The sequence below is a fragment of the Ruditapes philippinarum genome, unplaced genomic scaffold, assembly GCF_026571515.1.
Source record: "Ruditapes philippinarum isolate M1 unplaced genomic scaffold, ASM2657151v2 ctg4085_1_1_1_1, whole genome shotgun sequence".
Classification (NCBI taxonomy): domain Eukaryota; kingdom Metazoa; phylum Mollusca; class Bivalvia; order Venerida; family Veneridae; genus Ruditapes; species Ruditapes philippinarum.
Window position 1 is genome coordinate 49,645 of NW_026853216.1, and position 12,816 is coordinate 62,460.

At 31.7% G+C, this 12,816-nt stretch overlaps 1 protein-coding gene across 4 annotated transcripts in view; it reads right to left on the reverse strand.

Annotated features, from left to right (window-relative positions):
- Positions 1–12,816, reverse strand: part of LOC132736125 (sodium-coupled monocarboxylate transporter 1-like) — a 55,219-nt gene that overhangs the window by 22,748 nt on the left and 19,655 nt on the right. For 2 of the 4 annotated variants that reach the window (XM_060723206.1, XM_060723203.1), the window contains exons 1-3: positions 9,641–10,164; positions 5,733–5,798; positions 2,824–2,875 (exon numbers count right to left, since the gene is read on the reverse strand). In XM_060723206.1, the coding sequence (XP_060579189.1) occupies positions 2,824–2,875; positions 5,733–5,798; positions 9,641–10,003 (481 nt within the window). In that variant the 5' untranslated portion in view covers positions 10,004–10,164. Of the gene's footprint in view, positions 1–2,823; positions 2,876–5,732; positions 5,799–9,640; positions 10,165–12,816 lie in introns of those variants that run through there. The other 2 variants (XM_060723205.1, XM_060723204.1) reach the window with 1 other exon arrangement.

Genomic DNA, 12,816 nt, shown 5'->3' on the forward strand with positions numbered 1-12,816 from the left:
GTAACCTCCCTTTAGAACCCTTACGCAATTTGCAGTGTTGTCTGGAGAGACGACTCATTTAGTAACATAAAGATACATGCGTCTAAATTTTGATTGATCTTAAGGAAGGAGTTTTGAAACGAAATATCTACATTCATAAGTTCTTTTACTATCAATTTAAACATATACTATGCTCAAATTTTATATTATTTTTTATAATTGCTACAAAGTTTCTTTGTTTAAATAAAATACTTGATACAAAGTAGATATGTCATGTTTAAAGTTCTATACACTAGTACAATTGGTCACAATAAAAATATATTGTGTCATTAAAAAACTGGCAGTTTTTTTTAAAGAAAGGATCAACTTTACTTGTCCCGTAATAGGTAACGCAGCGTCTCATACACAGTTTATTAATTCTTTTATTTAAATTAGAAATATTCAATAATAAATTCATTTCTTGGATTCAATTATTTTACCCAAGGATGACCTTAGTACAACTTTAAATTTCAGATACTTAAGTTCTGTTTAACCATGCCTTCTCCTACACATTATAAGGTCTATATTTCCATGTATCCTACGGATTATTGTACGTTTTTTTCACGATCGAGTTATAGATTTTGTCACACGTTAGTGAAAATCACCACTTTCAACTACGTCCACTTTCCCGTTTACTCATGTGCATGAAAATAGCGAAAAGCACACAAGAAAAACGAACGAATTTATCTGGTATTATCAGTTATATAACAAATTTTATAATTTTCATGTATTTTACATATTTATGGAGTATTGATTTAACAACTAACGATATAATAAATGTTTGCCAAAGTATTTTAGATAAGGAGGCTCTCTTTTGGTTCTTTTCCGGATTTTAGCTTTCTTTCGTTATTTCCAAAGGTGTTGCAAAACGTTGTAATTTGTAAACTTTTAATTAAAATTTCGATTGAAACAAACTTCACTAACTTAAAATTTAATGTTTTTCTTTGAGCTGAAACGACGTTTACTATAATAGAAATAAAAAATCACATGACGGTAAAAATGAACTGAGACGAGTACAAAATAAATTGTTTTGTTTGTAGTTCTTATTTACATCTTCTTAACTTTTAAAGGATTTACTTCAGACTAAAGATTTTGTTTCTATTAAAATACATGGTATTTACCAACATATGCATATGATTTTAATATCGTAAAATTCAGTACTAGACTCAACATCATAATTCTTATTATTCTTTTTCCATGTTTCCTAAGATAATATATGCAAATAAACCAGTTTTAGTTCGGCCGAGTATCTTTTTTTTAAAGATTCTTCTTGTTTTCTGTGTTTTATCAGCCTTATTTGATACGTAACAGAGCGATACTGTTTCAAAGTCGGTTGTAATTGACATGTTTTGTTGCGCACAAGACCTCAGTCGGTTGGAAAAAATTGTTTAAATTGACTTGTAACACCTAGACAACAACAAGTCGGATATCTAGATCTGTTTACATTTATTAATATCCACTTAACGACAGACAGAGTTAAAAGCACGTGTAGGTGATAAGCCATTAATCACAACAAACACGATCTGTCTTATCAGTGATTTGTAAAATGCACAATCATTAAATCTGTGATTTTTTACATAATTATAATCAATGTCATTGATCGAGGCTGCTGCACTGATTTGCAAACGAATTGATTATGCACGTGTTCCGATATCGGTGAAACCCGTGAGATTTTAAACTACTTCCCGTGATCGCAAAAAGATTACACGAGTTGAGTTTAATAAACTTGCAATACATGATACAGTGGTCGGAATTAGGTCTAACAGCTGCTAGTCATCGCAATAACCCATATTTCATTGAATTGCAGACTTGCAGTAAATTATATGATGATATAGATACTTTCAATAATTTATATAAAAAATATTAGCGATTATCATCAGGAGTATTAATACATAAATTTATACAAAAGCATAATGGAAAAAAGGCTTAATTACACTTTAAGGATGATATATACGTAGATTCAATCATACCAGAGAAAAAATAGTTCGTTTCTTCACCTTGATAATGTTATCTTATGTCCCAGTCAGTTCAAAAAGAATCTAAAGAAAAAAAAACACCATCCAACGTGTTTAATGAATATTAATGATTTGTAAAAAAAGGTTTTTGAAACAGGTAATCACAACTTCAATAAAACTGGCGGAATTATATATTATGACGATTTTATCAGTGTCATGCGCAGTTGTCCTCCAACAGGGTCAAAACTGTAACTCACCTTTTAGGGGGAGGGGCGGAACTCAAGTTTTATCAACATTAGAGAGTTGACCCTTTCTTCTTTACAAAGGGCAAACATGAATTTTATTATGATGAACTAATGGTTTTAGAAATGTTAGATGTTTTTAACATGAAGAAAGTAGCGATTAATGTGTAATAATTTGTCATAAAAGTAGCAAAATGTAATCAAAGAAGTATTTGGACTTCCATATAAAATACTAATTCACTATAACTTAAGTATACTTATTGCCAAAAAGCAAAATTTGAAAAAAAATAGCCAATGAGTAACTTTTCGGAGACTATAAAAGTACACCAAAGAAAGCTTGAAATATAAATAAAATCATTTCTGGGGGCATAATGGGCCTTTAAAATGTAGACTTGGATATGTATAGATGTTAAAAAGTCACGGTTAATCCATTACATGTGAATTCAACAATGCATGAATTTTTCATAATTATGAAGATACATTTTATGTATAACAGGTAATAAAAGTCAACTTACTAGCTGTAAGTATTTTTAAGGACAAAAAGTTCAATGTAATTTGTTTAAAATGAATTATTATCTACTCGTTGTAAAGTAAACAAACTAAGTTACCTGCATTAAGAGCCAATGACGGGGCGTATAGGACAATCGCCATGTACAATATCTGAAATGAAACACGAAAAGAAAGCATGAAACGAACGGAAGGTATAAAACAACAACAACAACAACAACAGCAACAATAGACTTCAAGTAAAATTAAAACGTCTCAGCATTGGTTCGTTTAAAAGGTAGATCGTTCGTGAGATAGACTTCTTGGCGTGGCACAAATAATTTCTTTTGACGATTTAATGGCTGTTTACATATATAACTCGAGCCGCTTATATTGCAAAAACATTCATACATGGCCATATAATATGGTCACGAATCTTTATACAGCAAACTTCCTTTATTTGACAAAAAACGAATTTACTTGATAATTTGACAGCAGCGGTGTATATAATTCCCTTATTATAAACGTTACGATTACCCAATTAAAAGCGACATTACAAACGTGCTATACGAGTCGTATTATAAAATGCACGCTGCTCCAACACTATTTCAAACAAATACTACGATAACTTGTGGAAAAAAGAACATGCCAGTTTTGTTTTTCCAACCCCATCTCCCAACAAACAAATGAACGAACGAAAAAACAAACAAACAAACGCTGCTTGTTGTCTGAAATTGAGGGATTTCTATAGGGAGATTGATGAAGTATCAAGTAAATGCAATCAGTTTGAAAATAACTTGTAAGAAAACACTTATCACTGCAAAAAATGCTCAAACAAGGTTGATATATGTCAAAATCTAGTCAATTAGGATAATCTTTATTTAAGAACACTGCGTAACCAGCAGATAAATTTAAATACAACTGATCTGTGTAAATAACAACTATACCATTTCACTTGGTTCATGCTGAAAAATTATACCTTAGGATAAATAAATTCAACAGCACTGACATTTTTTTTTAATTTACTTCATCCACTTCTTAGTAAGAATCTCGTTCAATGAATTTAAGCAAATAATCTGTGGCAGTTACCGCCCCTGATCTGTGTACAAACAAATGTATCGTCTATGAGAAGTAGTACGTCACGTTTATGAGAAGTAGTAAGTCACATTTATGAGCAGTCGTACGTGACATTTATGAGCAGTCGTACGTGACATTTATGAGAAATAGTAGGTCACATTTATGAGACGTAGTAAGTTATATTTATGAGAAGTAATACGTCACTTTTATGCGAAGTAGTACATCACATTTATGAGAAGTCGTACGTCTCATTTATGAGAAATAGTAGGTCACATTTATGAGAAGTAGTTGGCACATTTATGAGACGTAGTAGGCTATCTTAGTAATACCTTGTACCTTATTTCTCAAAATTTTATATCAATAGATTTCTTTACCAATGTATCAAGTGATCCTAGAACTCAGTTTTGAAGCACAGGGAATACTTAATGCAACTTAGCCCCTCAATAATGCACCGTAAATGCTAAATATTGAAGCTCTATATTTTGTTGTTAAACATAACAAAATTTAGGTATGTTTTATATAATATTACATTATGTAATGTACATGCAAAATGAAAAGCGCGTGGGACTCTTTTTATTTTGTATAGGTATATGTAAAAATACTTAAAATAGAGGAGACACTTTTCACTACAGGGCCATAAACTGAATATCTTTTTGTAGAGGACCACAACTTGACCAGGTAAAGCTTTAGTCGAAATATTAGAGCTTTGGAACGCGCGGTTATAGAAGATGTTATAATAATATGACAATAGTTTACTTTCCATTGCACAAATTTCATTAACATTGGTCTAGTAATATCAGAGATGTCGATTTGAAGAAAAATGTGAACAGACGTACGGAGGATGATTTTGTGCAAGGTAAGCTTAAACGTTATAACCTTATCTTAATTAAAGGAATGGCACACCTAGGCCTCTAGGTTATAATCTAGTCATTATCATTACAAATGGCTACTGAATTTTACAATTTTTAGAGTTCATGTTTCGTCATACTCTAGACTATAACTCTTCTATATTCATAGTAGAATAGCGGTTCAACTATAAGTGTTTTCGATCAATGTTTGTTTGTTTGTTTCATTTTACGCCTTTCCCCAACAGTATTTCAGTCATATAGGCGGGTAGTTTCCTAACCATCGTTCCTGGAGAGTTACATCAGTACTAGCTAGACTACCTTCCTCCATGCTAAACTACCAAAGCATCTCCCGGGGATCGAACCCACGCCAGAGAGGTAACTGGATTACAAGTCATCGACTCTAGCCCCTCGACCACGGAGGCGGTCGATCAATGTTTAAATAATTTTGTATATTTAGTATCGTAACAGCACTCTAATGTTTAAAGTAAGATAAAGTTATGAACTTAGTTGAATTGTAACATATCAGATGATATAAAACTAATATCAAACTCGACACACATTAGTTCAATATATAGTTTCCTAGTTACGTTGGTATTGCCTCTTGGCCTATTTCTGGAATATTTAATCTTAAATTTTCTGATCCAAGTGTTCCGTATAAAATCAGATTTCATTTGATAGTATCTGAAATTTTTATTAGTTTACAAATATTTGAAACGTTCAATATCTCACTAGAATATAATTTATTCAGTTTTGTAACATAGGCATAAAATTGATAAAGTAAATTCTTAAATCGACAGAGTTTTTTTTCAATTGTCCTTCATCGGGGACGGCTTTTATATTCAGATCAAATGCAAACAAACAAACGAACGAACGAACGAACGAACGAACGAACGAACCAACCAACCAACCAACCAACCAACAACCAACCAACCAACCAACCAACCAACCAACCCATCAAACCCATCAAACCAATCAACTAAATAACAAACTAACTAAACTAGAGATAGTGTTAGTTCTCAAGTTAGAAAGCCTTTGCACGGGCTCTTAAAGAATAACTTATTTATTACTTCTAGAAAATTTACATAAACTTGATATTTAATCATTACCATTTGTGTACAGAAGGTCAATGACCCAGCAGTTCGGACACCTTTGCTGAATCTGTGCTGTAGATACTGAAAATATACAAACAACATGGTGTTAAATATAAAAATAACAGCAACAATAATAATAATAAAAGTAGATAAATGAGCCGTGTCACGACAAAACAAACATAATGAGTTTGCGACCAGCATGGATCCAGACCAGCCTGCGCATCCGCGCAGTCTGATCTGGATCAAAGCCGTTCGCTAACCGACTCTATTACAAGTAGAGAAACTGATAGCGAACAGCATGGATCCTGATCAGACTGCGCGGATGCGCAGGCTGGCCTGAATCCATGCTGGTCGCAAACGCAGTATGTTGGTTTTGTCGTGACACGGCTCATTTATGATCTCACATGAAAATTGTTTCTAAGTCAGCATTGTCTCAAATGTTTTAAGGGGTTTAAGTGTCGCATATTAAAACCCTTACACTAATAATTATATATGACAGTATCAAACAATTTTTAATTTAAAACCCCCCACACCCCGCACTTTAATAAGAAATCAAACGGGAAAACAAATATATCGAAACTCTCTTGACATTTTCTTATATAAAAACGAGGTGCATTGACTTTTTTCACGATTTACCGGCAAAGGGAATAAAACAGTTGTTAGCAGAAAGCAAAATGTTAAGACAAATCACTTTCGAACCTCCTTTTTTATTTTTTGTCATAATCTATAGCGATACATGTCTATGTCTTCGTGCTTTCACTTAATTTTAATTTTAGTTTAAACTTTATTTATTCAATAAATTGTACATAAATGACATTTACAAACATTGCACAACAATGTAATTCAGACTGGCTTGGAAAACAAGTAAAACAATACTTATATCAATTCCTCTCCAGTAAAAGTAATTTTCAAGATAAAGATACAAAAATGTTGCGGTTAGATGTAAGCTCTTTGAATGTACAACAAAGAATAAGAGATTCAACAATCTATTATTCTCTTATTCTTTGTTGTAATTTTAATTTTGAAAAGTACAATAAATAATCAAATTAAGCAAAAACACTAGTAATCACGCTTGCGGTTTATGTATTTCCATAATTGCAAGTTAAAATTACAGTATGAATTATTTCCTTCTAAGAAAACAAATAAATGTATTCATAATAAATCTTATTCTAATAATAGGAACAGTTATATGCATTTGGTGTAGGTTTTTATAGCTGATATAAATCAGGAAACATTCTTTGATATAAACTGCGCAAATTATTTCTTAGAATGTTTTATATACAAGTTTTATTTTTTTTTATTCAAGTTGTTTCCATGTTTAACAGCTATACGTAATATTTTGTTGCAATTTATATCTCAAAGAAAACAATTTCAAAAGTGATCTAGAACTAGAAGTCGAATATACGTACATACATAAATTTATATAGATTGTTCATCATTTTCTGTTATGTTGTTTTGAATACCTACCTGATTAATTAAGAAATATCTTCAAGTATTTGAAAGAATGATCAAAATCAATAGCAAGTAGCAAACAGTTACAACAAATAAAGTCAATTCAAATGGACAAACATTAAACCAGTTTTGGGCGAGCCCGTGGGACAAGCCTGTGTTATTTAAAAAGTCTATATCAAATGTATAAAAATCTAGACCAAGCTGAAAAATGGCGTAACTCTGATGCTCAAGTCTATATAAAACTCCTAACATTTTAGAATTTTCATTTCATGATTTCACACGTTTTTAAGAAACAATATGACTTGAACATAAACATTCCTGCTCCTTTTTCAGCAGTGGCGAAAAAGTCAATTGTACCTCCGGTACATCTGGGGGACATCACCTGGGGGACACGTGCCAAGTTATTACGTTTTGTCTGTCCCAGCAAGGAAGTTTTGTTTTGGTTCGCAAGAACATAAGGCTGAGCTATTTTGCGACTCGCAGAGCAAGGACATTTTGCGGAGATTTATACCATCTTTTTACCATCACTTTTCTGAGGATATGTTGGTCAAAAACCCAAAGTCCCTGCTATTCCATTCTGTGGGGTCTTTGGGACCAGGGTAGCAACGCATAAGAAACGCTACGCTATAATTGTAATATCAACCTTGTTGACATTATATGTTTAATTAAGTTGGACAAACACCACTACTGGAAGTGCTGAACACTGAACAAACAAAACGTACGTTGATACCTAATGAAACCATAATATCGAAAATGGCATACAATCTAATTTCATACTTGCCATTAAAGTGGTCAACCAAACCAGTCAAGATAAAGCAAAACTTTATTTATAATTATGATTCGATCATAAGTCTTTTATTATTTTATTTTCAAATCACAACTTCGCTTACTGGTAAAGAATATTAGAAAATAAGCACCGGATAAAAACGTTCGCGACGACGTTTCAATAGACATATATCATGGCACGTTGAACGCTTAAAGAATGCTCTGAGAAATCTGATAGTCATGGATACGCTATTTGATGTAATAGCACGAGTTACGTCCCGTTATTTGTAGACGAATAAAATGTTCACCAGGTTAATTTCCTTCGGTGTTTTACGTAAGTTAACTAATTGCGCAACATAGCCTCGGCTTGACCCTTGACATGATCAGTAATTAATTAGAAATTAAGATGTGTGAAACGTTTGACCCTCAATCGAATTAGTTCAGTAGATAACAAACTCAGTCCGAGTATTCACGTACAAACAGTATCAAAGTTTTAAGTTTCAGAATTTAAGCCACAGAGTTACTAAGGTTCATGTTGTTGAAGCTATTGTTACGCATTTTTGCAGAACAGAACAGAACAGAACATACTTTTTTCGTTTAGACTTGTACATAGTACATCGCCATTCAAATACATGTAGATAAAATCAAACAATTATTACGTCACGTGATCGTGATAACATAAAATACAATGTTATACTTATCATGTAATAGAAAATCAATTGTTCACAATAAGAATGTTAAGATATGCAATTAGTTAATATTTTCATAAACATAACAGTTCTAGAAATCCTACTGGCAACCTCAAACTAAATATTGTATAAACAATTGTGTCACAAAGTATGACATTTAGTATTTTCGGACACTTTCTTAATCTTCATGAAAAATTACATGAATCTGGAATTGTGCCGCTTTAAAGTCCAAAATCTAATCACAAATGAAAATTGATATTGGACATTTGATATGAAATCTGTCCTTCTAACATGCTCGTGTTTATTTTACTTTCATAAATGACACTGATTTGACAATTTTCATTTTAGAAAACATGAATTAATTATGATAAAATGTATGATAACATACGCTACATGACACTGAAGGAGGTACACTGTGCTTTACGCTTTATTTGATTTGATATTTATGTAAATCGAATTACATTAATATTTGTAAAGTTGGAAATAATATGAGGCTTACTTTTTCAATTTTAGAGTCTGTGTCGTCAAACAACATGCACAGGAAAATATAAACAAACGCATGTGTACATATAACGTACACTGCGTCTGACAGATTCATCAAAATAATAATGAGCCGTGCCATGACAAAACCAACATAATGGGTTTGTGACCAGCATGGATCCAGACCAGCCTGCGCATCCGCGCAGTCTGATCAGGATCCATGATGTTCGCTATCAATATCTGTACTTGTAATAGGATTTGTAAGCGAACAGCATGGATCCTGATCAGACTGCGCGGCCCCAACGGGGAGGTACCTAAAGTATTACTTTCTGGAATTGATAAGCCGTTACGAACTTTATACGAGTATAGTTTAATGAAGAATGATACGATGGCTCTGTGATGTTTTATCAGTAGGTATTTAAATCTGTTCACGATGCAATTTATAACATTTAACTGTTGCTGTGCATATACAGTAGAATAAAACAGTAAACCACCCTGATAAAAGGTTAACTGTTCTGTATACTTAACATAACGTACCTCATAAGCGCTGGTTACCCTCAGCCGGTAGAATACCGGTATAAACAGATGAGCCGCGGCCGCAACCACCAGAAGGTACCCGAGACCTATATACCAATACATTGTCGTAAAATTGTACATTTCCGCCGGCGTTCCTAATAAAGTAATTGCCGACATAAAACTTGCAAGAATCGACAAAGCGACGGGGATGGGATTCATTTTCCCACCGGCTAAAAGAAACTCCTTCGTATTATTTCTCTTTCTGTCTTTAATGGCATAAAATATTCCAATAAACGCCGACCCCGCCAGCATAAGTCCGAAAAGCGCATAATCCACCTCAGTAAACGGGGCGATTTTCTTCGTTTCAAAACTATACTTTGCCATTTTAGAATCCGTATATATATATTTATTTCAATCCGCAGTTTTATTTTAACAACAATCACGCTTATAGACACATCGTCTTATTCGAACAAAAAAATTGTTTATAGGTATCGTATATCTCACATCAACTTGGCGAATGAAGAAGTGTTTCGGAAGCGTGCATTATAACGTATGACAAACACTTAAGACAGTTTAAGTCATTGATGGTGAACCATCTTAGCGTATCAGAATACGGTTGCTGTTAAGTACAACATGTGAAATAGTATAAGTACAAAGCAGTTTTCTCATATATTACAAAATCCGAATAAAATGGTCTCTTTAGCGTATTTTACGCACATTTAAGGATATGGTACATTCATTAGGAGTTTCAACTCTCAACCAAGCAGTCAATCTTAATCATGATAAAGAATAAAAAACTGCACAACAAACCTTTCATAATACTGCCTTCAACATTTTGATTTTATTTAAACTAACTTCTCTCTACTTAGAGGAAATGACTTATTGTTTTGAATTTCGCATGATACTTCTTCTTATTTACGAGTCATGAAATGCCCAAATGTATGCTCCTAAGCAAAATATATATTACTTAAATTGATCTCATTCCAGACTACCACCCCCTCCATCCACTCTATCATTTGCCTAAACCATATACAAACAGAGTATTTTAATTGAAGTCAAATTCAATCTATGTTTAAAACATTATAAAATGAAAAATGGTTTAACCAATATATGAATATGATTATGTAAGTGATTTTAATGATTTTCCACATTACATCATGACATAATTTCAATGGTCGCCGTTAATTTATTTTCTATACATGCTGCAGAAGTTTGCAGGAAAAAATGAAATATCTTTGATTATTAATTGTTTATTAGTCTAATGCATGCTTGAAATAATAAAAAGATAATCCAGAGATTAAGTATATTATTTATTAATATACATTAAGGCCTATATCTTATCCGTTTGGTGCTTTAATAATTTATTTTGGTGCATAAATATTTTTATACAGTGCAGAAATACGAAAAACTAACGACTGAAACCTATTTATAGCTACAGACACCGGTTTTTGATGAAATTCAACCTTGTAACAATTCTTTTCAATGTAAACCCCGTAAACAGTTTGTGTATAGATGCAGTCAACTGCAAATGATTGAACATCCACAAATGTATTTAAATTTGATCTTTTAAATTTAAAGTATCGTATATCACATTTCGTGTATTTATTTAAACAGTAGAAATGTGTAATATGATAACAGTCACCGACTTTTTCCTTTTTCACATACAGCCACACAGCGAAGTAACAGTTTAATGTTATAAAAATGAAAAAAAAAACAGTTAAAATAAAATAAAATGAAATGAAAAAAATATTAATAAAATAAAATAAAATAAAATAAAAGAGATAATAATTAAAATAAAATATTAATAATAATTATAATAATAGAAGAAGAAGAAGAAGAAGAAGAAGAACAACAACAACAACTAAATAAGCATGCTTGCTTTTGACTATTTTTATCGTTTTGGTGAATTTTATTTTCTCTGTGTAACTTATTTCACCTAAACAATCCGTCTTCAACCTTATCATGTATGTGGCGCCGTTATATGTCGCAACGCCGCTAAATGTCGCACTTGCCGCTAAATGTCGCACCATTGACGTTAAATGTCGCAACCGCCGCTAAATGTCGCAAAATCATTTGCCGTTAAATGTCGCAATGTTAACGTTAAATGTCGCACGAATTTCCCTTACCGTTAAATGTCGCAACACTACCGTTAAATGTCGCAAGATGTAAATTCATGTTAAAATCATGTTTAAAGTAGAATTATATTACTTTTTAACAGAACAGAACAGAACAGAACAGAACATTATTTTATTTCGACTTGTACATAGTACATAATCATAATCATACATAGTGTGATAATACATTGCAATACATTACAATACATTTTCAATACTAATTTCCAATGCATTAAAACAAACTTTAAAGACAATGTCACGTTACTTTAGTTATTATTCTAGAATGTTATTTCAAATTAACAAAAATTGATATTATAGTGTTGAGGATAAACTGTTTTAAACATAATTAAATATACATGTTTACATAGCAGACATATCTTCAGAAAAAATCTATACATAAAAATGTTGAATGAAATTTATATATTCTTTAATAAAGACATATATAATCATAAATCAAATTTATCTGACAGAATTAACAATAGTATTTCTGTAATTTAATGACTCTTTTATATATTTTGCCAGATTAAATAATATATTCTTTTGATTGCTACATAGTAGTTCAATAAACTTTATCATGGAAGGCCTTTTATAGTAGTATTTTTTAATAAACTTTTTTCTAATTTCTAAGAAACATGGGCATATCAATATGAAATGGTATTCGTCCTCTATATCAACATTGTTACAGCAAAGGCAATATCTTTCATTACGTGGCAATCTATTTTGACCATACCTTCCAGTTTGAATTCTCAGTGAATGAGCTGACATTCTCATTCTTGTAATAAAAAATCTATAGTGTTTTGGTAAAATATCTAAATAATTTTCATATAATAGCGTTGTTTTACAACTTTTATAAAGATCTAATACTAAACTGTTTTCAATCGCTGTATTCCATTCTTGTCTATAATTATCCAACAGTCTTTGTTTAAACAATCTTGGAAAAATTTTACAATCAACTTTATTAATATTAACAAAATAATCGGAAAACCCATACATATCAAGCATATTCTTAATATCAGTAACCCAATTATTACAACCTTTATGACAATCGTATAAACTTTGTTCATAAACCTTTTGCAAGATAAT